The sequence below is a fragment of the Papilio polytes genome, unplaced genomic scaffold (assembly GCF_000836215.1).
Source record: "Papilio polytes unplaced genomic scaffold, Ppol_1.0 DF821544.1, whole genome shotgun sequence".
Lineage (NCBI taxonomy): Eukaryota > Metazoa > Arthropoda > Insecta > Lepidoptera > Papilionidae > Papilio > Papilio polytes.
The window spans coordinates 395,695-423,163 of NW_013527660.1; the positions used below are offsets into that span (position 1 = coordinate 395,695).

The 27,469-nt window shown below is 31.9% G+C and overlaps 2 protein-coding genes across 3 annotated transcripts; one reads left to right on the plus strand and one right to left on the minus strand.

Annotated features, from left to right (window-relative positions):
- Positions 1-339: 339 nt before the first annotated feature.
- Positions 340-7,649, minus strand: LOC106108399 (putative serine protease K12H4.7). The gene is made up of 9 exons (XM_013289558.1): positions 7,256-7,649; positions 6,983-7,170; positions 5,811-6,046; positions 5,254-5,389; positions 3,810-3,957; positions 3,000-3,159; positions 2,013-2,145; positions 1,253-1,422; positions 340-861 (listed from the first exon to the last, which is right to left on the minus strand). Exons 1-9 carry the CDS (start codon positions 7,451-7,453, stop codon positions 749-751), a joined length of 1,482 nt encoding a protein of 493 aa, XP_013145012.1. The 5' UTR covers positions 7,454-7,649; the 3' UTR covers positions 340-748.
- Positions 6,462-26,852, plus strand: LOC106108400 (probable citrate synthase 2, mitochondrial). 2 transcript variants are annotated; one of them, XM_013289561.1, is made up of 9 exons: positions 6,462-6,567; positions 19,239-19,400; positions 20,158-20,387; positions 20,827-20,983; positions 21,571-21,770; positions 23,407-23,539; positions 24,029-24,174; positions 25,109-25,271; positions 26,488-26,852. In XM_013289561.1, exons 1-9 carry the CDS (start codon positions 6,562-6,564, stop codon positions 26,647-26,649), a joined length of 1,359 nt encoding a protein of 452 aa, XP_013145015.1. In that variant the 5' UTR covers positions 6,462-6,561; the 3' UTR covers positions 26,650-26,852. The 2 variants fall into 2 exon arrangements, with proteins under 2 accessions (XP_013145015.1, XP_013145014.1); XM_013289560.1 differs by lacking the exon at positions 6,462-6,567 and adding an exon at positions 8,325-8,430.
- The last annotated feature ends 617 nt before the right edge of the window (positions 26,853-27,469 follow it).

The window sequence follows — 27,469 nt, forward strand, 5'->3', positions numbered from 1 at the left end:
AAAAATACATTTTTTTGGCACAAATATAATTCAATAGTCTTAAAATAAGTAAAATAGGAATTGAATATTTAAATCGTGTCTTTTTTTCATATAAACGATATTTAAAATTACATAAACATTTTTTATGTCTAAAAAAATAGATTTCTTACTATACTATCTTATACTAAAATAGGTATCCATTACCTTTGGATGTTTTGCATAATTTCAAATGTTTTACGTCTAAAGAGATTCATAATATACGAGTACTTTTCTGTATTAAAAAAAAAAAACAAAAAAAAAACAGAAAATATCCATACATTTTTGGCCTATAAAAAATCAATTTTTTTGTAATAACTTAAAGTCAAATTAAAAAAAAAGTTATACAAGAACAAGATATAAGTATTTATTGTAATTTGTTGGAGTTTTTATATGTTATGTTACTGGCTGGCAACACTACACAGGTAGGATGATTTTAATATTGGAACAATGTATTTAAATTTTATAAAGAATTGTGTAATGAATGTTTGATGGAAGACTTCTCATCAAGACACATACCAGCCAACATATGTAAAACATGAGACTGTTTTAAATATAAAAGGTGACTGATTTATCCTGACAATATACTAATTTAATATGAGAATAGAGTGTTTCAATATACCTTCGCCTATAAAGTCCGGGACAGTGAAAAGTAACCGTCAAACACTACTTTAGCAGTAAAAAGCATAATTAAAATACACTTATTAGTAAACTTACGTATGATATAAAAAGTTTAAGGTTGTGAAAGCCATGAATCAAGGTATTGTTGGATTTCAACTCTTGCCTCCGTCAGCTGAGGAAGATCATTCTCACTTGCTGGATACATATTAGCACAATGTGCGGTACCTGTAAAAAAATCATACTAACATTATAAGTGTGAAAATTTACATGGATGGTTGTTAGAGTTTGTAGCCTAAATAAAAAGCCTAAGATAATAGTCTGGAAGAACACATTGGCTACTCTTGGTTATTTCAATACATACAAAATACAAATCTTTCTGTTTATAACATTAGTAGCTGTTTTCGTACGACTTCTATTAAAATTATCAAAACTTTATTTTATTGTTTACTAGCTTTTTGCTACTTCGTCCGCACAGAATTAAAAAAAAAAGTGAATATCTTATATATTTTTTCACACTATCCTCTACATCTATGCCAAATTTAATCGAAACCTGTTCTAACAAACATCCATCCATCCATAGATAGATAGTTTTTTTTTTTATTCTAAATATACTCACCTTTAATATAAATAGCTGGTGCATTATTATCTTTTGTGGTTGTGATACCAAGAGCATGCCACGGATCAACCGAGCCGTGGACAAAAACAACTCTCTCTACAGCAATATCTGTACCACCATAGAAACTGTTACTCCATTCCGCTGCATTCTCTATAAATTCCTTGTCAAACCTGAAAAAAATATAATAAAAAAAAAACACTGTACTGTAACATTTTTAATAATATTGTGTTAATGGATGAATTTTGACAATTCAAGTTAACATAAAAAAATGAATGTAGCCATGTTTTTTTTTTAAAAAAAAAACGAGATAATTGACCACTCGTTATAAAATAATATACTACACTATACTACAATATTATAAATGCGAAAGTTTATATGGATGGATGTTTGTTAGAGTTTGTAGTCTAAACGGCTAAACGGATTTCGATAAAAATTAGGTATAAATGTAAAGTATAGTATGGAAGAACACATAGGCTACTCACTTTTTTAATACCACGCGGACGGATTTGCGGGCGAAAGCTATTTCATAAATATTCTGTTTCATAAATAAGAAATAAATCATATCAATCTGTTTTACATATACGAGAAAATGTATATTAACCAGCTGTTGTCTGCCACTCCATCCGCAAAAACATAAGTAGCCAACATAATGCCAAATTTCATCGAAATCCATTCAGCTGTTTAGGATACAAACTCTAACAAACATCCAACTAAACTTTTCATTAGCATGATTATAAGCTATTGAATAGTCTATACTTACTTTTTACCAAAAACATCTTGACACTGTTGCACAAAGAAGTCCAATTTAAAATGGTCACCGAATACACTAACTTCTCCCGAAGATGTTTGGTAAAAACCAAACTCGGTACAAGTCTGGTACATCCATTGACGGCCTGAAATCAAATTATTTATTTGTTTATTGAGATATACCAGTAGACATACCATAAGTAACGTGAAGATAATTTGTCCTAATTATAGGTTTACACAACAACAACAGTAACAATAGTAGAATATTAGTCAGGGAGTTTTTATATATTTTTTATTGAACCCGAGATGTAACATTTAAATTAAATTTAAGATTACCTCTCGTAGATTTTATTTAACATGTTTTTAAAAAGTTATCCCATAAAATACATTTAAGCAGAGACTTAAAGATTCTATATTATACAAGAAATCCATATCGATAATTATGTTATTTAAAAATCAATGTACAATCGTGGAAATCTGCGGTGTTCCATTTAGGAATAACTAACTTGTTCATTATTAGACAAACTGCGTCTCTCCCTACAAATAACTAATTAGACATCAGTGAGTGCAAACGAAGGGATAAAAAAAGAAACTAGTCATGTATCACTAACCAATTTTTTTTTAGTACATATATTTATAGCGTTGTATTGATTTTTGTCTTGTTTCAAAATGTTCACACGATTCAAGGTTACAGTAACAGTACAGTTTTCCTAACTGTACATGTGTTTTAATGCTTGCGGTTAGTGTTGTATAAATGCGTTTTATTTTTTTATTTTAAAAATGTGTAGTTAAAAATGAAAAAACATACGATTTTGAGTCTTTAACTACAAAAATCAAACAAAAATGGGAACCACCTGCAAGCACTACCTTTCGGATAAAAAAGAATGATCAAAATCGGTCCACAAGCGGGGGGGGGGGGGTTATGTAACACACATAAAACAAAACATACAGACGAATTGAGTACCTCCTTCTTTTGGAAAGTCGGTCAAAAATAACTCACCTCCTTCGGAACTCAAGCTGGTGTTTCTTAGATCGTTGATCATATTATTATAACTGTAGTCCATACATGTTTGCTTTGATTTATTCAACATAATAGAATTAAATGCTGCTAATCGTTTGTATGGAGCTTCATCGCCTGGTTCCGTTAGCAATTTACACACCTAAGTTATTATAAAGTTAGGAAAAACTCTAACAGCCTTACAAATAAATGCGGTGTAAAGTTAAACTTAGGAATAAACTGAGTATAAGCTAAATTGGTATTAATATTTGCTTATACTCAGTTTATTCCTAAGATTAACTTTACATCGCATTTATTTGTAAGGCTGTAATTAAAAGTTATTCAGCAATTAGTTTGCACTGCCAAATCATATTTGAAAACATATTGTATATGTATATGAAGTTTTCACCAATGGTTGGTTTCAGATTTTTTTTGCTCGGCTAACTTTGTAACTGCTGTGGTATAAATTCTATTATATAATGATATATTTTAATTCTAGCATTAAAGACTTTATATAAAACCATTTACTTATTTACTTACAAACTCATATGTAATCTGATTCACATCATACTAATATTATAAATGCGAAAGTTTAGATGGATGGATGTTTGTTAGAGTTTGTAGTGTAAATGGTTGAACGGATTTCGATGAAATTTGATACAGATGTAGAGGATAGTCTGGAAGAACGCATAGATTACTTCTTTTGTTTTTTTTTTAATTCCACGAGGACGGAGACGCGGGCGATTACTAGTAATAATATAAATGAAATACATTATTATATCTAAATATGTACAAATGTCATTTTATACTCACAGAATTGATGGTAATATTCCTAAATGTTGTATCAGCACTAATACGATTGTCCTCATTATACTGAACTAGGTCAGCGAAATCATCAGCTATTGAGTTGAAAAAATTCTTCATATCATTCTCTGTTGCTTTTGAAAATGGCATACAAGTTCTGAAATATGCAAATGAGAATGTATGTCAAAGAAAACACTAGGCTTATTACTGAAACGAATCTTGAACACTATGCGTCGTAATAGATCCTCTTTGTGTGCTGACAGAGGTCAGTTTTAATGGAATTTGGTGTTTAAGAATGGCATTATAATATGCTATTACATATTTAAATATCGTTTTAATATTCGGCCGTAATTTAATGGTGACTCTAGTAGTCCACTTGCAATATTACTAATTGCGTTTATTTAAATTAGATTTGACCCAGAATTCTAATTTTAAATATTTATACATGAACAAACTTGTTAAGTATTGAACATTCCATATTACAAACAATGAACACTATAGGTATTTTTTGTAGAACAAGGCTATTGTTACAATAAAATAAAAATACTTAACATACATTCTTTTGCTAACCGTAACAAATTATGAATAGAATCACCATATGAGACTGCTTTTATAAAAACATTTACTGATTATAGAAATTATGAGCGACTTCACATAGTTTTGGTAAAGCATTTATTACATAACATATAGGAATAAAGCATTGCTTTTGCTAAACCAAAATCCCGCGTTTCGTCTGATGAGTGTGGTGCCGGAGGCCTAATTTTAGTCCTTTTCCCTTTCCACCCTTTTTGTCAAAAGAAAGTATGGGAAGGAAAAGTGGATTTGACGGTGGAGACGCATAGGAAGGGGAAATATCATCTTTATGTGCGTCTCCTCCTCCGTCAATGAAGAGTAGGCAACGCATCTGCAATTGCGGATGTTTATGTGCAGCGGTCACTTTCCATTTCGGATTCAGGTGGCCGCTTGCTTGATTGCTACCTAATATTATAAAAAAAACCAAGCTCTATCGAACCATCCTTTTGTTGAAGGAATTTAGGTTGCTTTCAGAGTATGTATGAAGTATTTAGGGAGACAAGAGAATTCTTTTGTTCATACCTACTTATATTATGAATGCTCAATTTATCTTAAAAAAAATTCTAAATTACAAAGTTAATGTTAATAAGGTTCAAATCACACTATCATCGTACAATACCCTTTGATCTCATATGACTTGCAAATAAGAAAACAAAGAGTGACTATAATACAAGTTGTCAATTTGAGATAACAGCTTTATAAATATATTCTTTAGATATCATATAGTTAGTCAAGTTAGAAAAATTAATGTAAAGGGGCAACAGTAGGGGGAGGGTGAGGTAAAATTGGGAACAAGAATTGCATGAAAGGTGGATGATTTGATTTGCTGACCTTACAAGTGGAATCACAACAAGGATATTATAAAATGAGCTAAACTCACTTGAATTCCTTTTCGATCTCCTCTGGCTGCGTTTTAATTAACCCTTCTATCTGTACGTGGGCATTACGCAGTTGGTTAACACAATCATCACTGCCAGTCTTTTCACGGAGAGCATTTACTACAACCTCAAAGTATTCTGAAAGAGAAAACAATATTAGATTGAAAAATACTATCTGTTGCTCGCGACTTCATCGTTGTGAAATTAAAAAAAAATATAGTCTATGTTACTCACAAATAAATCCCCTTTCTAACATTGAAGAATTTTTTTAAATTGGCTCAGTAGTTTTTGAGTTATTTCAATACAAAATAAATACAAATCTTTCCTCTTTATAACATTAGTATAGAAGTATATATAATCGGAGTAGTTGTTGCTTTAGGGCCTGTCTTACCACTGGCTGATAGAAGCTCAGATTGCTTAAACATGATTTTATTGTCAGATAAGGAAACAAAATCTGATATTTCCATCACATATTTTACATGTTTGATTGTTATCAGACCATTTACAATTTGGTTTTAAATATGTTCCAAAATAGCAGTATTAATGTAGTATAACTTACCCATAAAATTAACTTTTGCAAGTAATGGTCCACTTGATGATATGGAGGCATGCACCAAATGAGGATATTTCATTCTCAGCCAAGCCGCTAATGACCCCGGGTAAGAGCCACCAAACGCCACCCATTTCACTTCACGATTTAATTTGAGCTTGTCATTCATAGCTGTAATGAAGTTTGCCAAATCCGCCAAAGCCTGCGATGATGATAAGTACTGCAAGTTTTTTGTGCTGAAGTCTCTGAAAGATTTTAATTACGATAAGCTGCTTTTACTTGAGGATTCAATAAATAATGTAAATACTATACATATGGCCTATTCATACTTCCAGGCTATCCTCCACATCTATGTCAAATTTCATCGAGATCTGTTCAGCCATTTAAGCTAAAAACTCTAATAAACATCCATCCATCTAAACTTTTGCATTTATAATATTAGTAAGATTAATTACATACATGATTATTAATTGAGAACAATAACTGCTGATTCTAACTTTTTACATGCAATATTAAAAAATGATACTGGCATCTGTATGTTCAAGGAGTTTGTAACTTTAAAACTATTTTGTTCTAAAGAAAAATAACTGTCAGTGGTTGTCATTAAAAGCATAGTGGTTACTATCAAAATTATAATTTTTGATATAAATAAGTAAAATAAGTCCAATAAGAGTGCAGCTTCTTGAAAGTGTATTTTGAAACAATAATAAGAGATAATTTATTGTAAGTTGTAACTTGAAATAGCTACAAATTTGGGACAATGGTGGTAAGTATGCTAGCGATGTACATCACTAGTTGTTGCTCATGATTTTGTGCATATAAAATTGAGAAATGATAAAAAATGTGATCCATGTTACTCCCTTATAATGTAGCCTTTACATGGTAAATATTTGTTAGAACAGATCCAGTAGTTTTCAATACATACAAAACTCCAAAACTATGAATTATTCCATTTATAATATTAGTATAGATTAACAAATTAATAAGACCTTCTCCTCAACACAGTGCCTTTCAATTAGCTATATTGCTAGTAGAATCAATGTTTCTATAAGTATTGGAATAAATACATGACAAGCAAGTGACTTATCAAAAGTTGTTAGTTCTATAAAATGAGTTTACAGCGATATCAATGATGTTACATTGTCTTCGGAGACTTATGTCAGTTCTGTTTGTGGACTTACTCTGTAGGGTGACTTTCTCCATAATATCGGTGTTCCAAATTAATACAAAGAGCGTTGAATTTCTTTGCATAATCTATCCATGCTCCCTTTACCATCCATCTCGGATCGGCTGGCCCTTCACCACCAATCATTAGAAATATTGGACCTGGATTTTTAAAGTCGTAAAAACTGTCGTTTACATAATATCGCTGTAAAAGTAAAAAAATAAAATTAAAACAAGAGTTTTATCCACCATTATAATATTAGAGATGTTTAAAAGGCTTGGTTTTTTACCTGCTTCCAACTACGTAAGTCAGTAGGACTAAAATGGTCCAACTTTTGTTTGAACCACTGCGCAGGTGGTACTTTTTCTCCTAAATAGTCACCTGGAACTCCGAGATTACCGTTTTTACTTCGACCGAGACGGAAATCTTTATTACCATGGCATAATATTAAATGAATTATAAATACAAATGAGGTTTTTAACCACATAATGAAAAGTTGCAGATATTTTTTTTTAGATGTAATAAAAGTATTAAGTTATTATTTTTATTATAACTGTTATAATCACAATATAAATTAAGCTGAGATTCAGTAAAGAACAACAGATTGTTAGCGGTTAGCGGTTTACTAGTAGAAAGATGAGAAGGAAAAATGTTGACTGAAGAATGTTTACATTTGGGCGAATACGTTTGTCACTCAATGTGACCAGATTTAATTGTAAAATTCTACTAACCAGAAACTAATGTCAATGATATTTTCATTCAAAAACTCAAAAAGCATTTATATAAAATTTGAATTAAACAAAAGTAAAGTTTTAACAATTACTTCTTCTTTTATTATATTTATTTTGTTTTATTATATTTATCTTAGGAATGTAGAGTTTTGAGGTTTCCGATGATCGAAATTATAAAAATTTTTGATAAACAAAAAATAAACAAGCTATATATATCATACAATATAGTCCAAACTTCTAAAGTATACATAAATAGGAATGTTATAATAATCTATTTCTTAAATTTTTGCCTACGTTAAAAAGAACCTTCAATCAGGTCTGGTTTTTCTAAAATGGTACAATTCTACTCCATCTGGTCACACTAAATGTAAGGAAGCTGTTGTACTCTTTGGTTACTGTACCAAATTAAAAATAGACAAAAACTGTTAGAACTATGAGAGCAAACTATGCAATTTCTTGAAAACTATTTGTTTTTTCCTTTTTTGTTCTCATTTCACTAATTTTACCAATGTAAAAACTTAACTGCAATTAATAAATCAGAGGTTTTTTAGTTTGTTTATTGTTGCCATATGTAAAATATCTGTCACGAATCGCGAATAGCGATCGATTACAAGTAGGCAGGTGTTGCATGTCATGATTTAGTTGTGTGCAGTTGTGTGTCTTGGCAAGAGCTCGGTGATTCAAAAAAATGGCACTCTCCAGGATAACGTTTACCAAATTAGCAGAAGTTCAGGTAAATATCCAAGCTTATCTTAGATATCCAAATGAAAATTAGGTTTAACGTCTTTTAAAAAAATTTACGTAACCTTAGTAGCATGTTTGAATTTTGAGTTATGTAATAATAACTATTTTTGGATTTTATACACTCATTTTTGAGTTTTAAATGATAATTATAGTTTTAATGCAATGCTACTGCGATTACCATATTTTATATTTATAGAAGGAAAGATTTATTTCGCCTTAAAACAACCTGAATCGCACCGTTTGAATTCACGCATGCCCACATTATTTGCGTTTGATGTAAAGTAAATTGTATAATTTGTGAATTTTTGTAACATTTTTGTTTTCTACGTTTTACCGCTTTGATTTTAAATATATTTTTAACGGAAGTATAATTCATATATCTCAGGTATTCTCACGTTAATGTGTAAAACTTTGGCATAAAAAATCGTACGTACCTTACTTGTCCTTCACACGTGGTTCACTTAGGTTTTACAAAGTAAGTAATTACATAACTATGTAGGCAATTCGTTTTTGTACTTGGATATTTCTAGTGTTTAATAGTTATATTAAAATAATTATTTCATTTATTGTTATCTGGTAAATTTGTTTTAAAGCAGAATTATAAAAAAAAAACTTGAAAAAAGTTTTTCATCTGCCCTTTATATAGATTATAAAATTAATTGCTAAATAAGTAATTTTAGGGCCTAAACCAGTAGTGTTTAAAAAAGGGTAATAGAAAGATTTTTCTTAGGTTAAAATAACAAATATCAGTAACTTCTAACATAATTAAATAAATTTTAGACATAAAACTTTTTGTGTTAGACAGGATAGGTACTGAAATATGGATGTAAGTCTTGTGGTCACCCTTTTTATCAAACGGATGTATAATGTTACTTTTAACTGACTATAAACAATTACAGTACATCCCTTGACAAGTGTAGTTACTCTTACATAGTTTGAATGACATCCATTCTTAGAATTCATACTTGCAGAAGCAATAAAGTATTGTCCAGAATTACTATAATCTGTTTAATTAAGGTTACTACAAAAATACCTTATTAATGTATACCCTACATTTACAATATTCCAAAGATAAATTCATGAAATACCATTGCTTTTCTTATATACTTTTGTATGCTCTGTGCATTGTAACTATTCATAGATTATTAAGAATATTAATTAATCTTTTTATTGTTATTTCTGTAATTCATTAGCTTTCATAATAAACATAATTAAGAGTAATATAAATGTAACGTAAAAATTGTGGTTTTTAATTAATAGCATGATCTTTATTTTAATCCACAGAATAATAAATAAAAAAAAACTTAATAATTCGGCGTTGTATTTTCGAATGGCGTGGCATTAGGCTTTAAACGATCATGTCATTGTCATGTCGGCCATCGTATGGTCCATTACGCGTGATTCTCGAACAAGCGTGAATTTTTGACCGACTTCCCAAAAGGAGGTACTCAATTCGTCTGTATGTTTTTTTATCACTTGCACACTTTAAACATTTGTAAAGTGAAACGAAAAAAAATAATAATTGTAAAAGTTTGATTTCAATATCAAAGTTGACTTTTTATCTTGTTTCATAAAGTTTTTAACTATGCTTTGACGTTAGAGTTGTACTGGAGTGATTAGTATGAAATTCCGAAAATGAAGGCTATAAAGTTGTTAAGTTAAGTGGTCATTAGTTAATGTGGTTTACTGGGTTTATGTACTTAATTGAACTGACGAATATTGTTACAATACTTAAAAGAAAATGTAAAATTGGTGTAAATATTTTAGAGCGTTTTTTGAGATGCAATTTTGTAGTAGTTATTGTTCAAATCTTACTAATATTATAAATGCGAAAGTTTAGATGGAAGGATGGATGTTGTTTAGTTTGTAGCCTTAACGGCTGAACCACTCTCGATGAAATTTGGCAAAGGAGCAAGGGATAGTCTGGAAGAAGAAATAGGCTATTCACTTTGTTTTTTTTTTAATTCCACCCGGGCCGAGTCGCGAGTAACAACTAGTTATTGTTGTCAAGGTTTAATTAAATATGGTTTGGACTTATCTGTGTGACTCGAATGATTCACTTCCAAATTAATATTAATAAAATATTCTTATCAGTATGACTCTGGATAATATATATTATACTATATATGAATGATGTTAGAACATACAAATTATCTTTACTAAAGTATTTTGTTATATAAATCTATTTGCACTTAATTTACAAGGAAAATGTCTTTACCACTATTACGCTCGACAAGTAGATAACGTTCATATTAGCGCAAGTAAATAACATTTATTCAAATAATAATGAATTCGTTTCACGTGGCAAGTGATAAAATCATTCGATCCAACACCTTCTGATAACGTGTCTTGGTCATCAAATATACTCGAAAAACGGCAAAGCAAAATTCGTTGTAAAAATGTTTACAAAAGACTTCGTTCATAGTAAAAAAAAATTACAAAATATAGCTATCTTCTTCCAATTCTTCGCGTTATGTATCTCTTGTCCTTTTTGTAACGAAATGTGGGTATCACGTGCTCTTGATATAGGCCGTTCCCGTTTATCTTATACAATAATGAGGCTGTTAATATATAGGTTATGTAATTGTTTAACGTGTGATGACTTTCTCTGCATTGCAGTCTAAAGATAACACGGATCAGGTTGGCTGCGACCGGGCTCGCTCCCAAATAGCCTACATATATCGTATACGTTTATATCAACGTCTTGTAAGCGTTTATGTAATTGAAATTTTAAATTAAAAAACATAGTTATAGCAGGCGATAATAAGTGGTAATTGCATACTTCTATGATTTACTATTAAGAGACCTATAAATACAAAAGAAATACTAAGAAGAGTTAAGCATAATACGAAGCCGCGCTAAGTACCATCTCTGGTATTTATTGTTAACGGAACGCACGAAAATAAAAACGGCCCTGATGGTCGTTAACGGTTAAATTTTATGAAAGGTAATTCACGTGTTTCGTTATTTCTAATGTAGCTAGTTAATATTACATTCTTATTTCTAAACAATTCATGCCTGATGCTTAAATTATTCGGCTTGTAACGATAAGTATTACCAGTCCTATCGAATAATTATTACGTATTTTTCTCTCTTAATCTATACAATACACATATTAATGACTTACATAGAGTATGTATAATGAAAAGTGCACGATTACTGTATACTATATCCATTATTGTATAACAAGAGAACGTCATGGCCAATAATAAGTTTTGAAATACGTATGTAATAGCTCGAACGATTCTAAAAAACAATAGGATGCCCTCTTCGATTCAATGTTTCGCTCAGATATCGTAAATGTTATACCAAAGGGACATGTGACCTTAATGACTTCGTTTTAAAATTTCCAAGTAGTTATACGTTTGACTTATGAATATAGATTATTTTCAATATCAATGTATGTTGTACTGTCAATGATGGTATACTGATTGTAAGTAGCCAATGTTAACGTGTTGTTGATAAGAATCCAGCCAATTAACAAACCTGCTCCGTCCGTATCAATTATATAATGCAGTTTTATACGGGTTTATGATAAAATTGTATTTTTTTTTTCAACTAAGCGTGGATATTTGAAAATAATTTTGCATTGAATATAGATTTAAAGCGGTAAGTGGACTGCTTTAAGCAATTGATACAGTGCCAGACAAAATTTATAGTGGCAGTTTTACGAGGCGAGGCAGAATTTAGTTTTTGTGATTGGCGGGATATGGATGCCACACACCACTGCGAGTTTCCTACCAAATGCAGTAGGTCCACTGCTAGGCATGCTCGGAGCTAAAAGTAAACCGCAAGAAAATGTGAATCTTCTGACGTCTTAGGTATTCTGTGATATTTCTAGACACTAAATAGATTCACGTGATTTTATATCGTGACATTGAAGGTAACACATTGTCTCACATATCTTATCACAAGGTATTCGATATGACAACACTATAAGATATATTTAAAATATTGAAGTGTTGGTAAGCTAAATCCATCTCCGTGATTGATTAAAGTCTTCGATATTCTTGGCTGACGTCATATATTTGTATAGCTTCGTATTATTGATGTGATGGAGAAAGCAATCTTTTTAGGTTTCATATTAGTTGAGATGTTTCCGATCGGTTTTGATCAAGTATCTATATTTACATCCATTGATAGTGTATTTGGACAACAAAATTAACTCGTTAATTTAAAACGAGTCTGCTATTGGAAACATGTTCGAGTCTTTTTATCTTAAACACGTTTTTATTAGTGTAATGTCCCCAAGAAGTATCTACCGACTCCAAAACTGATACAGGACAAACTAGGTATATGGAGTATAAGGAGTCTTCCATTAAATGTACTTTAAACAAAGTGACTAGTGACTTGAACTACTAGTTTCACACGTGGTGAGTGGCAATGACCCAAGAACAACCCGGCTTGACTACAATTCACTTTCTTGTAATTGTTATTCATGCTATTAGCAAAGGTCTGGGTTAAATTCGTATATACCGGTTTATAGCGCGTACGTATGCGACGGAATCATAGTTCAAAATTCAACCATACTCATAAGCACGTGGTTTGTTTTGTTAATTGTTCTATTTGTTAAAATTTTTAAAGGCTTTAAAAAGAAACGTTTCTCGGATACAAAATTGTCGAGTGGTAAAACCAGAAATGTCATTAATATTACGTAGAAAGCACAGCCTTCGTTGTCTTCTCGATGTTCTGTATTTTGTGTAGTTAGTAAAATAACATTTTATCTTCCTATAAAGTAGAATGTGCTTTTAACAACTTCAAAGAAAATACAATTGCATATATTATGTACATTTACTCCTAATACTTGTTAAACAATTGTAATTTAAACTGCAACATCATTACATTATTAGTTATCGTATGTTTGTATAATTTTACACACACATTTGTCTATGGAAAACTTCCACAATTTTATTGACAAGCAACGCTTTCTTCGTGGACGAAGTCGTTTATTACGACAGTTATGCAACCATTCTTTTTACTACTTTATACATATCGACTGTAATTTATTACGAATATAATAAAATGCAATATAATATACCACAGTAATTAAGTTGCGTAAACACGAGTACATCACATCCCTTCAGAATTATGTTGCTACAGTTTCAGTATGTCGATTTTATTGCTATAATTTGGCCTAACAACAGAACAAAGAATATCAGAGAACATCCTTATATTATTCTTACCAAGTAATTCAGTTAAAATACATAGTTAATTTACATATAATGTTATGAAGTCTTTACAAAACTACAACGTTAGTTTTTTCACGCACATCGTCGTTACGCAAGCGTTCCTGAAGGTTATTCTTATATCAATGTCGCGGAAATTTGGCGCCTCTTTCGCAGACTATGTGTGACGTCACCACTCAGCAAAATTTAAGCCCCGGGGTGAATTAAAGTCTATTGGAGTAGCCGGTTGCTTTTATTCGCGGACGTCTTTGCGACTCTGCAATTGAAGAGTGCCGGCCAAAATTATATAACAAGGTCATTGGTACTAGACCGTGTTATACAATGTTCGCAAACTATTACGATGTCGCCTGCAAATTAAGTTATGTAATTTTCACTTCACATTGTTTCGCGCGTTGTAGTGCCAAGGTGTAACTTTTCAGAATTGGCACGTACCGTGGTCGTGTACCGTAATCGATTACTAATGACTGACCGCTAGTTTCGAAATTATGTAATTTAGTTCAGTTTTTTTTGTTATAGTAATATTGTAAATGCTAGAGATGGATGGATGTTTGTTAGAGTTTGTAGCTTAAACGGCCTAAAAGATTTCAATGAAATTTGGTATTATTGTAGAGGATAGTTTGGAAGAACACACAGACTACTCACTTTTTGATTTTTTTTTTTAATTCTACGCGGAAAAAGTCGGACGAAAGCTAAGTAATTTTATAATTTGAATACACTCGAATTGTGAATACTACGTTATTCTGGTCTGTTTAACAGATTAAAATTAAATTCCGAACCGATGAAACGGAAAATTAAAGACTTTGAACGCTTACCAAAAAACTACGGTAGTAAATTTACTAAGCAATCGAAGGTCGATTATGTTCTAGTGAGGTCAAAACATAATCAAGTAAACGATTCGGAATTACAATTAACATCTACGGTTATCGGTAGAAATATATATTTAATGGAAACGGATTACTTCAAACTATCAGAGTATTGATATCAAGACACGGTTCCTTATTTGACTGCTTATAGCCTTCAAATGTTTTAGTTTAGAAATAAAACCTTCAAAGAATTACTTCTACAGAGGCTGTTAGTTTCGAAATACACGTAAATTGAGAGAATTAATGTTGTTTATTTCCTTAAACAAGGCCTGTTTCCTTAAAGTTGACATTGATCAAAGCATTGCCGAGTATCCAAGGCTAACTTTACTAAAGAATTAAATACCGTTTGAAAAAAACTCTTGAGTTTACGAATAACTCATAAAAGTACACTGTTGCGTTTTACCTTTGTTAAATCTTTGGATAATCATGATGTGTACAAAATTGAGAGTGAAATTTGTAGGTTATTAGACATAAAAAATTAAATTATTAAGAATAGTGTTTGGTTGTACAATAATCATCTCTAAAACAAGAATTAAAGTGGTTTTAATCTAAAAATACACCTAATCATACTGTATGATTCTCACAAACCATTTTGTCGTCAGATTTTATTACTGCATTCGTAAAGCCACAACTGTTATTGTGGTTTGTTATGCCCATAGTTATTTGCACGATTTGCTTCATGAATGTGGAATGATCTAGAAACACATACAAATATAAGAGCACTGCTAAAAATACCACGTTTCATACTAGCTTTGCGATTACCAACGGAGTTGAAACAGATGTTGTATTTATGTGTATTAATTTTATCAGCATTAAGTACTCGTTGATATAACGATGTACAAATTCATTCAATGTGGTTATCTTGTAAAGTTAATTTTTATTTATATGGAAAATTCTATTGCTTACGTTGTCCATAAAGACGTATTTCTCTCTTCCTCAAGTATTTTATTTAGTCAGAACTGCCGCGATGTAAAACCTTTATGACGAATATTTCCATGAATCATAAAAATCCCCTTTCAACAGTTGCAAAATTATTGCTTTAAACAAAAGTCTTGTGTGGCATAATGGGTCGAATAATTCCGGTTAAACCCGAAAAGGTGGCCTGGCAACTATATTTTTCTTGTACTAGCTGGATTTATACTAGCTTTCGCTAGCGATTTCGTCCACGAGGGATAAAAAAAGTAATAGTCAAATTTTATCCAGATCCGTTCAGCAATTTAGGCTTCAAACTCTAACAAACATCCATCTAAGCTTTCGCATTTATAACATTAGTAAAATTAGGGTATATTTAATCTGAGAAATCCAGAATTAATGTCTATTGATTTGGTTTGAATGAAGTTTCTTAAAGCAAAATATGAAGGAAGTGCACGACTTTGGTCGCATAAAAGTCATCGGTATAGGTCAATGAACGTTTGGTATTGATTATACGATTTGCCACGAGGGTTTTTAGCCTTAGCTGCTTGCGTGTTGAAAATTAAAAATGAGTAATAAAATATGAATCTTATTTATTTTAAATTTAAAAGCGTTTTTTATTCAGTTTTGTATATTAATATAATGAAATGAGACAATTGCTGTGTGTTATTTTATTTATTTTCAATAACCAATAAAATTACTTTTGGACGAAACTATTTCCATCAAATATTTGTTAATCTTATCTAAATAATCCTAAATAAGGTTAAATTACATTACGAAGTTTTCAAGGCTTACTAGAACCTACTCACATCGTAACCGGTTCTTTTGTTTTTTTTTTTATAAACGGTATTAATGATATCATACGTCTTAAATCTTGAGAATAAACTTAACGCAATTGTTTTCAGTTACGGAGTTCTAAGGTTTTTATGTTTATGCAGTGAGGAATCTTTCCTTATTTTTTTTAGTCGCAAAAGTAATATAATGTCCATACATCTGGCAACGATGTTCCGTACATAAAAATATCGAATGTCTCATGAATAAAAATAGGACGTCATTTATATTACATGTACAAAGTTATAAAACAAACCGATAGTTGCTTGATGACGTCATAGTCAGTCTCGAGGAGGAACGGTCTTTAAAATAAATGTATTGTTCATTGTTTAAGTGATTATATTAGGATTAATAGCAAAAGATTTCCCTATGTGGATGGATTATGTGAAAGGGATAAGCGTGTGAAGGGTATGTATGAAGATTTCGTCTGATAGAAGTCTATAGAAGAGTAATACAGACAAATATCTTATGCAAAAATCTTTTAATGAAGATAAAAAATGCTGAAAGAATAATATGAAAATAAATAGGTCGAATACACAGTGACCCACTTGCCTATATACAAAACGAAGCCTCAGCTGTATTCACTATTTGTAAAAGTTTGCCTTGAAGTTAGAGTGTCTCATTAACCTAGTTACAAACTCAAGTAGGCCTATTTACTTATTTTAGAACAATAACTTTGATTTATAAGGGTTTAATTGAACTCTAGTAAATAAAGATTGTCTTAACTTATCTTCGGGTCCCTTAACTTAATTTATTTACTCTCTAAGTTTAAAAGCATGAAAAAAATAGGTTAAAGCGTGGCGTGTAGGGCTTTTTATTTAAGAAAGAATAATTTAAAAATATGCTGTGACTTCTGACATCTTACGTCACAGAGTAGTGTGTACGTTTTTTTATATTATTGTAGATTAGCTTGAATGCGGTAGATAGATACAATTTAATTGCACTATAGGTCGTCATTGATGCAGTCAAAATGATTGTTGTAATTCAGAATAATTGAATTGATTAGACACGAAAGATGCTATTGACAATCGATGTCAATTATGTTGGTGGTAGGTTAGGCCAATAGGGCCAGTGTGTCTCTTGCCTTATGACCTTGTATACCATCGCTGATTGCAACGTTATTACAGTGTTGCAGCAAAGTACTTGTGTTTAATTTAATCATTCAATGAATACTCAGTAGTGTTTCTGTTGATATTTATTTACAGTTAAATATTGTCAAGTAGACGCTTTGTAACATTTGATAACATTTAAACACTCCATCTTTGTGTTATGTACATGAAAAATTTAGTCGTAGTTTTTAATCAGATACACTTGGTATGTAGCGCGTAACTTATGTGTATGGAGCAGGGTCCAGTCCCCCATACTAAAGAAAGGAAGGTCACGTCTGCTATTAATATCCATTAAGAATAACGTAAGCACGTGTACGTGTTATATGCTGGGAAAGATTGGTATCTTAACTTGTTTGGATCGGTGTATACATATCATATGAAATGGGAATCCCATTTCACGCTTGTACTTGTATTTCCAATTTTCGGATCGATCTCAAAGATCAGTTGTGATTGTTAGGATACAGTATAGAGCACAGAATACAGTATGCGTTATTAAACGCGCGTAGAGATAATAAGTATAAATAGAATTATTTACAATGAGTGGAAGGAGGTCGACGCAAACATCATCGTAATCTTATATAATGACGCCGGATCACCTTGCGCCGACCTTCTCCGACATAGAAATTTATTCAGGGTAGAATTACAATTAAAAATTGGACAAATTATACCTATTGTTTTATCTGTGGTGCCTTTTTCGTTGTTTAATCTATAAGTTGGTCTGTGCTCTTTGTTTCCGATCTTTAGTTACTTTTTGTTTCTACTCAGCTTTGGTTTTTATTGTATCCATGGATAAAAAGCATTCCTTTGTAAAGCACAAAAAAAATTACCGTTGCATTTTGCTTTTAAATATTCGGCTATGTGGTTGTTTACTTGTCGTTACCTTTTTATAGTCATTGTACTTTTGTAGGCATTTTCCATTTCAAAAGAATAAATTAAGTCGTAATTGTAGACAATTATAAACGTTACGTAAATAAAAATCATCTAATCTTTACTAATATTATAAAGAGGAAAACTTTGTTTGATTGTAATGAATAGGCTCAAAAACTATGGGGCTGATTATAAAAATTCTTTCATCGTTTGAAAAGTAATTTAACTGTGAGTAACATAGGCTATGTTTTTACATTTTTTTTAATTCATCGCGGGCGATGTCGCGAGCACTAGCTAGTTAGTTACAAGACGTAATTTGTAAATCGTATAAATTTGATTAATTGACAGTATTTTACGTGGAAAATCCTAATGTGTGAGGTACTTAAAAAGGTATAAAAGTTCCCTAGGAACTATTAAGGTTAAAACAAACGTATTGTGATAATAAGGTGACGTAATGACATTGCCCAGAAATCTCAAATTCTTAATTCAATGCAGTGACACAATGGCTGACCGAGATACATGACACGGTTCGTTCGTAATTACAAAATTGTTATCTGAATCTTTATTTGCCAAAGACATAGTTCGTTTGCTAACTTCATAAAGAACCTATCGTATGTTTAGTGTATATCATTAAATAAATGTAACGTAACATACGATGTTTTATAGCTCACATACATTTATTGCGTAGCCAAACCTAATGTTAACTTCCATTCTCATGAAGTTTTAATTACAATATTAATAACTATCTTTTGCCCGCGAATCCTTCCGCTTGGAATTAATAAAACAAAGTGAGTAGCCTATGTGTTCTTCCAGGCTATGCTTTACATCTATACCAAATTTCATCGAGATCTGTTCAGCAATTTAGGTTACAAACTCCTAACAAACATCCATCTTAACTGTCGCATTTATAATATTAGTATAATGATAGATTTTATTATTTAATTTATTATTTCTTTTTAAAATGTTAATTTTAGTAACATTTATGTATTTCATATAGGCATATATTAATATATTTCTTTTTTGTTACAGAAAATATACCCGGCAGCGACTATCCTGTTAAGGAACCTAAGCGCCGAACAAACCAATCTGAAAAATGTGCTGCAGGAGAAAATTCCCAAAGAACAAGATAAAATCCGCGAATTCCGCAAACAGCATGGATCTTCCAAAGTCGGAGAAGTTACCGTTGACATGGTTAGTACCATAAGTTCTTTTAGTACCTCTCTTCAGAAATTAGTGTCCCCATTCTTAGTATATAGCACTATTTAAAACAATATTTAGTGTACAGTATATGACTTTGTGCAAGAAATATTTCAATCTATACTAATATTATAAAGAGGAAAGATTTGTATTTTTGTATGTAATGAAATAACTCAAAAACTACGGCATCGATTTCAAAAATTCTTGTACCATTATCCTGAGTAACATAGGCTATGTTTTTACTATTTTTTTAATTTTACGCGTGCGAAGTCGCGAAGAACAGCTAGTATAACATATGCTTATTAATAAAACATGTTTTTAGACACGTTTGGGTAAATTATGTAGAAACTTAAATGTTTTAGCAAAGTCAGATGTTTGATTAGTGGTACATTTAAGTAGTGATTTTGTGGTTTTATTAAGTGCCAAAAAGTGGTACTTACGTTATTAAAGTAATAGCAAACGCAATAGTAATAGTCATTTAAAATATTAATATAATTAATATAATTAATATTTTACTGTATAAATGACTTGCGCAAGAATTGAAACTCAAAATATTGCCATAAAAATGTCATAATACAACTATGATTTGATTGTAAAAGGAAACACGAGTGTTGAAGTTTGCGATATGTTTTATATACATGTGGTTGATAACGAACGCAGAGTTCTAAATATTTGGAATAACTGTTTTTGTATATGAATGTTGTGAGATCCTTTGAAGTGTGTATAATTCTCTATAATATTTTTATTGCAGATGTACGGTGGCATGCGCGGTATCAAGGGTCTAGTTTGGGAAACATCTGTCCTCGACCCCGATGAGGGTATTAGATTTAGAGGACTGTCTATCCCGGAATGCCAACAGAAGTTGCCCAAGGCTAAAGGGGGAGAAGAACCCCTGCCCGAGGGTCTGTTCTGGCTCCTAGTCACCGGAGATATCCCGACCGAGGCTCAAGTTAATGCCATCTCCAAGGAATGGGCACGCAGGTAATAAACAATTATTAAACCCGTCATCAGTCAAAGGTCAGACTTTCACAGACGTTTTCGCGCATCCAACGATTTTCTGCCTAAGATTATCGGCCCTTGTAGAGACGTAGTGAATCCTTAGTTAAAAGATTGGCTATCAGATTTCTTACATTGGTGTAATCTTGTGCAGAAATAGAATAATTTGTCTAATGCTAGAATGTTAGGTTAGTGTCCAGATGTTATTACCACCTACATCGCGTGTCAACTCGGCTAAGTATCAGTAATGAAAATCGTGATGTTTATTCATAACAATTTTCAATTGTGCACGTCAAAGTACAATCGGAGACAATAGTGCAATTGTATTTAAAATACAATAATGAATTTTTGTACCAGAATTGTGGCAATGTTAAATTAACACCAAGCGTACGTATAATCACAACCATCTTTATTATTTTTATAGAGCCGAGCTCCCAGCCCATGTTGTTACAATGTTGAACAATATGCCCAGCAAGTTGCACCCCATGTCGCAGTTCTCAGCTGCGGTGACCGCACTGAACAGCGAGTCCACCTTCGCTAAAGCTTACTCCGAGGGTGTACATAAATCCAAGTATTGGGAGGTAAGTCGTGTACGACGTTATACAATACTGTCGACAAGAGCATCTCTAAGAAATGTAACTATTTTTGCCGCTTGAATCGAGATATTTTTTTAAATAATGATACACTGTAAAAAAGTTCTATTAGTGACTATTTAATATTGTTTCAAACGTTTTAAACGGCATTACAAATTTAATTTGTTGACGACTTGTGTCGTCGACTGTACAGTGAATAAGCATCGCTCCGCCTTATATTACGTAATACTCGAGTATGGCTTCAGTACTTCGAAGCGATGCACCTTAAGAAATCTTGTTTTATTACCATGAAAGGTTTCATGTGTTTTTGTAGACATTGATATTTTCTATAACTTAAAGAGATTAATTAAGCAATATGATAAGCTGATAGTTGTAAACAACTGTAAACAATTTGATTGAATTTGTCTTACGATTTGTACTCAAATCTGTCGAGTTTAAAGAGATTAAAATATATAGAATAGGCATAGTTGACACTTCACTTGAGAGAAAATGTTCACTATGCCTAGTCTATATTTAAAAGTCTTGGTCGAGTTACTTTTTTTACAATTCTGTTATATGTTTAATTTTCTTGGCAGTACGTATATGAAGACTCGATGAATCTGATCGCAAAGTTGCCTGTGATTGCCGCAACTATTTACCGCAATACCTACCGCGATGGAAAAGGTATCGGCGCTATTGATGATAACAAGGATTGGTCAGCAAACTACTGCACGATGCTCGGCTTCGATGATCCACAGTTCAGCGAACTGATGAGACTTTACCTCACTATTCACAGGTTGGTATTAATTCCCTTAAGGCAATGTTAAATAAACGGCAACGCACCGGTATCGCAAAATATTATATGAAATATCTTTAAGACAATTTGCAGATATATTTTTTGTAACAGTAAGACAATGCAATTTAATGTTTGTGAATATCAAGCCAAAATGTTCAAAGTGTCTACCTACCATTGGAAATTGTCCGTCGCAGTGCAAATAACTTATATAAGATTGCGGCTTAAACATTTCAGATATTATTTTTGCGTTACCCCGTAGCGGCGCCGCCCATGTGGATTATTATTTTCACTAATTAACTATGTAAAATAACTTGCTTGCGGCTTTGCGTTTTTTTTAAATACCCTGTTTTGAATGTGAGCAAATTTCTATACCATTAATAGGTGAAATGCAAGTTAATAAGGCAATGCAGTCTAACGTTGATTGTAATCAGTTATAAACGTAAATTTAAGATACAAAACGTATACAAAACGTAGATATCACATCACAAGTCGACATACAAACAAGGGAATTTTTTTAACTATATAAATTGCAACAAATAAAGCTGGCGATAATTATAAAGGAAATGTAAGTGAACGGGTTTCGTATTAAATTTCAATGACAGTTTTAATGTAAAAAGTATTCACACAGATAAGCGCAAAGCGATGTAACGTTTCGTATTACGACCTATTTCCTTTTATGCTTCATTCATATATTTTACAACAGCATAAAGATACATATGTTGTTACACTGAGTATTGGAGAGGGCAACATGTTTCTATACATGTTTAAGTAGTGGAAACCAAGTTGTAATTAAAAATCTCGATCTCAATGCTCAGAGTAAAATAACCAACTCAAGCGAATGAACAAAGTGACGTTTGTAAACGATTTGCCTCATCTATGTAATTATTCTGATAACATTTTATTGGTTATGATTTATGAAACGATGTAATGGAAAAATTATCTTATATATGTGGTTATACTCTAACTTAGAAATAATCTAAGTATACCAAGTAACATAGTGAAATTCCATATTAATCTGTAACGATTAGCGATTTTTTATTTGTTTTTTTTTGTGCGATTTTTTATATCTTTTGTGTATTCTCGACTATTATCTTGCATTTCATCTTTTATCGTGTGTTTGCGAGTTTTTTCGTGTAATCTTGCCTTTAAATTCTTATCGATATCCCGTTTCTAATATCCCTGACGGTCTTAAGCAGCTACAAGTGTTTGATATATCGTTGCTAACTTTATCCGTCGTATCTGATTAGTTTTATCATATTTTTTCCAGAATTTTCTTATGCAATTGAATATATAAAAAATCATAATTCATTTTTAATGAAGTTCAAAGAAAAACGCTTGCGATGGAATTATTAAATCATATTTCAGTAAATAAATACTTTTTTAGATATCTATACTACTATTATGAAGAGAAAATGTTTGGATTCTTGTATGTATTGAAATAACTCAAAAACTACTGGACAGATTTCAAATATTCTTTCACCATTAAATAGTTTCGCTACTGACATTATGGACAAAGTCGCGCAATAGTATTATATAACGAAGCGAATGTATAGCGATTTTTATTGTATTTTTGATATTTTTAAACGTTGAATTTTAAGTATTTATGTATTTAATTGGGTTATATCTTTGTCGGCAGTGATCATGAAGGTGGCAACGTATCGGCGCACACAACGCACTTGGTGGGATCTGCACTTAGCGACCCTTATCTTTCCTTTGCTGCGGGACTTAACGGTCTTGCTGGACCTCTGCACGGATTGGCTAACCAAGAAGTTAGTATATTATAATTTAACCACTTAAAAGGTCTGATTTTTGCCCTTTTCCTTTAATACCATTCTCTTATACGGAAAAGATGGGAAGGGAAGTGGATTTAACGGTGGAAGAGATCATAGAAAGGGGAAATATCCTTTTTATGTACGTCTCTAAGATTAAGGGTAGGCAATGCGTTTGCAATTCCGGATGTATATGGGCAGTGATCGCTTCGCTTTTACTGCGAATTCAGGTGGCACCTTGATTGCCACGGTAATATAAAAAAATCTACGAAGTTTTAAAATTTTAAAATTAAAATTCACGTATTTTTAAGTAGTTTATTTTAAAAATTGCTATTGATAGGAGACCATAGAGGAGCAGAAGACTTAACCCAAGGGTATTTTTAATAAATTTGAAATAATCTCAACATTTTGTTGAATAGTTTTACTTAGATTTTAATTAGATATGCACTTGGTATGTACATATGTAACTTAACTGTCATTTTCTTTTAGGTACTTGTTTGGTTGGAGAAACTCCGTAAGCAAGTTGGTGACAACTTTACTGAGGAACAACTTAAGGAGTTTATCTGGAAGACGCTTAAGTCGGGACAGGTGGTGCCTGGCTATGGGCACGCGGTGCTCAGGAAGACGGATCCTAGGTAAATTGTCATAACTGATAATATAGATTTTTATAACTGAAAATAAAAAATCAAAATTAAATGATTTAATGGTCGCACCAGTACCAGATAATATAGATTTTCGTAGAAGAAACCTTTTCTCTAATTTGTTACCTTTCTGTATAACTAATAGATGGTAAGACATTTGGTAAAGTAAGGGAAACATACTCTTTATGTATTTTCCATTCGTATAAACTTACACATTTATGTCCGTGACTCCGATCGCGTAGAATTAAAAAAAAAAAACAAAAGTGAGTAGCCTATCTGTTCTTTTAGACTATTCTCTACAACTGTACTAAATTTCATCGAAATCCTTTAAACCGTTTAGTCTACAAACTTTAACAAATATCCATCCATCTATCCATTTAAGATCTCACATTTACATTTTATTAAATTTACAATTAATGTCTTTTAATTTGGTTTGAATGAAGTTTCTTAAAGCAAAATATGAAGGAATTGCACGAATTTGGTTGCTTAAGTCATTGGTATGACTCAACGAATAGTTTTAATGCAAACATCCATTTATTCCAACTTTCGCTGATATTAATAAAATTAGTAAGATTGTTACATTCTTTTAATCGTTTTAATTTGTGACATGTTTTATAATTTTTTTACTGTTTGTAAAATATAAGAGGTTTCTATGGGAATTTTGTTGTTAAATTAGGGTTATGATTAAAAGATAATTATGAAGTAAATAAATGGTTTAATTCTCACCAATCTTACTAATATCATAAATGCGAATTTTTAGATGGATGTTTGTTAGAGTTTATAGTCTAAACAGCTGAACAGATCTTGATGTAATTTGACGCAGATGTAGAGGATGTCCAGAAAGAACACATAGGCTACTTATTTTTGTTTTACACTACGCGGACAGAGTCGCGGGCGAAAGCTACTAATGTAATAAAATGTGTTTCAGATATACTTGCCAGCGTGAGTTTGCGTTGAAGCATTTGCCCAACGACCCGCTGTTCAAGTTGGTAGCAGCTGTGTACAAAGTGGTGCCTCCCATCCTCACCGAGCTCGGCAAAGTCAAGAACCCATGGCCCAATGTAGACTCTCACTCCGGTGTCCTCTTACAGGTAAATATTAAACATTATAATTACTTTTATGGCAGAAAAAAAGGCAAATTTATACTTCTGTATTAATTCTTAATACAAATATTACAAATGCGAAAATTTAGAAGGATGGATGGATGTTTGTTAGAGTTGCAGCCTTGGCTGAACGGATTTCGATGAAATTTGGTAAAGATGTAGAGGATAGTCTGGAAGAACACATAGCCTACTCACTTTTTAATTCCACGCGGACGGATTCGCGGGAGAAATCTAGTATTAAAGTAATAAAGAAAACAGTAATTACTATAGATCAACAACCGTATTCATTGACTTTTCTGTGATATGTATTTTAGTACATTGGAAATAATACAAAGTAAAACTAAGGTGTAATTCTTGGCCAAGAATGTTATAATTAATGTTAAGCTTGTTAAAAATATCAATGTTACAAATATGATTTTAGGTGCATTATGTTGTTATTCTCAAATGTTTGCTTCTTTTTATATATTATAGTGTAGCAATCGAGCAAACGGCCACCTGAATCCACCGAAATGGAAAGCGACCTCTGCACATAAACATCTGCAATTGCAGATGCGTTGTCTACGGAGGAGGAGACGCACATAAAGAGGACATTTCCCCTTCCTATGCGTCTCCTCCACCGTCAAATACACTTTTCCTTTCAATCTATTCCTCTTAAATGGTGGAAAGGAAAAGGATCTAAAATTTGGCCTCCGGCACTAACCACCATTTCGGTTTCGATGCATTTATACTCATTTAACAGTGGTAGAGCCCGCTTTAACATCTTCGCACGAATGGGCCGGCTCGCCCGGTGTTATACCACACAGAAGACAGACGTGAAGTGGAAGCAATTCCGTGTACAGTCCGATGAGTGTGGTGCCTAAGGCCTAATTTTAGTTCCTTTCCCTTTCCACCCTTTTCTTGAGAAGAAAGGATGGGAAGTAGAGTGGATTTGACGGTGGAGAAAACGTATACGAAGGGGAAATGTCCTCTTTATGTGCGTCTCCTCCGTCAATGACGGGTAGGCAGCGCTGCAATTGCGGATGTTTATGTGCAGCGGTCGCTTGCCATTTCGGTGGATTCAGGTGACCACTTGCGAGTTTGCGCTCTTATTTTATAAAAAAAAATCATTATATTGTACGCCCGAAGGGGTACTTATTATTGTTACTTTTTATAGATGTTTGTATAAATAAATTACAATAAATAAATAATGAAATGTGTTTTACAGTATTATGGTCTGAAGGAGATGAATTATTACACCGTGATGTTCGGTGTGTCCCGCGCCCTTGGAGTGTTAGCTCAGCTCATCTGGTCTAGGGCTCTCGGATTGCCCATCGAACGACCAAAATCCTTCAGCACTGAGCTGCTTATGAAACAATTCGGAAAGTAAACAACTGTTGTATATTTGTTTTCACATATCTTATAACAAAGATGTGAGGAATATAACATCGCAACCAACTTGACTTAATTTAGTAAATAATTTCAGCCATGGATATTTGTTCAGTCAAAATTACCTTTGCATTAATTTAAAAAGTAAAAAGTACCATATTAAATTCAGTTTAAAGTCTTTAAGATTTAATTGCAGTTGTTTTTCTATATAATTGAATTTTTATTCTATTTGTATATTTCTTTGATCATATTTATGTTTAATTTTTTTGCAATTCGACAATTCAGTGCGATTAATCTTAAAATAATTCCACAAGACATATTTATTCAATGTAATATAATATGAATGGACGTTTTTTTTATGAGCAATTTAATTTGAAAAATCTATTTTGTTTCGATTCATTTAATTTTGTTTACAATTGAATGTTTAAATTTAATTCGATGATGTCAATGTTCTTGAATTTTGTTTATTTATTCCCGTATTTTGACGCCATTTTAACAATCACGGTACTATAAAATAGTTATAATTTAGATGCAGTTGGTTTCACACACAACCAATGTAGTCAGTTTACCGTTTTTTTAGTAATAAGAATAAATGTTGCATTTTTTTGATTGACTTTATTTTTTAAACCTGTTTAGTACTTATTTGTATATTTTATAAAAGTTAAAAAAAATTATGTTGTGTTATTAGTGCAACTGAGGCCTAAATTGACTTATGGTCGTGTGAATCAACTGGTGTTAGTAAATACCGTGTCTGCGATCACTTAATGTAGGGTTAAACTTAATGAGTTGAAAATATTGCGGTTAGTTTCCATTGATGAATA

Excerpts from the sequence above, each read along its gene's own strand:
- LOC106108399 (XM_013289558.1), bottom strand. The coding sequence starts at position 7,453 with ATGTGGTTAAAAACCTCATTTGTATTTATAATTCATTTAATATTATGC. Across the intron at positions 3,160-3,809 it reads GGAATATTACCATCAATTCT|GTGTGTAAATTGCTAACGGA; the intron begins GTGAGTATAAAA and ends ATAATAACTTAG. Across the intron at positions 2,146-2,999 it reads CAGCTTGAGTTCCGAAGGAG|GCCGTCAATGGATGTACCAG; the intron begins GTGAGTTATTTT and ends ATTTGATTTCAG.
- LOC106108400 (XM_013289560.1), top strand. The coding sequence starts at position 8,386 with ATGGCACTCTCCAGGATAACGTTTACCAAATTAGCAGAAGTTCAG. Across the intron at positions 23,540-24,028 it reads ACGGATTGGCTAACCAAGAA|GTACTTGTTTGGTTGGAGAA; the intron begins GTTAGTATATTA and ends ATTTTCTTTTAG. Across the intron at positions 25,272-26,487 it reads ACTCCGGTGTCCTCTTACAG|TATTATGGTCTGAAGGAGAT; the intron begins GTAAATATTAAA and ends TGTGTTTTACAG.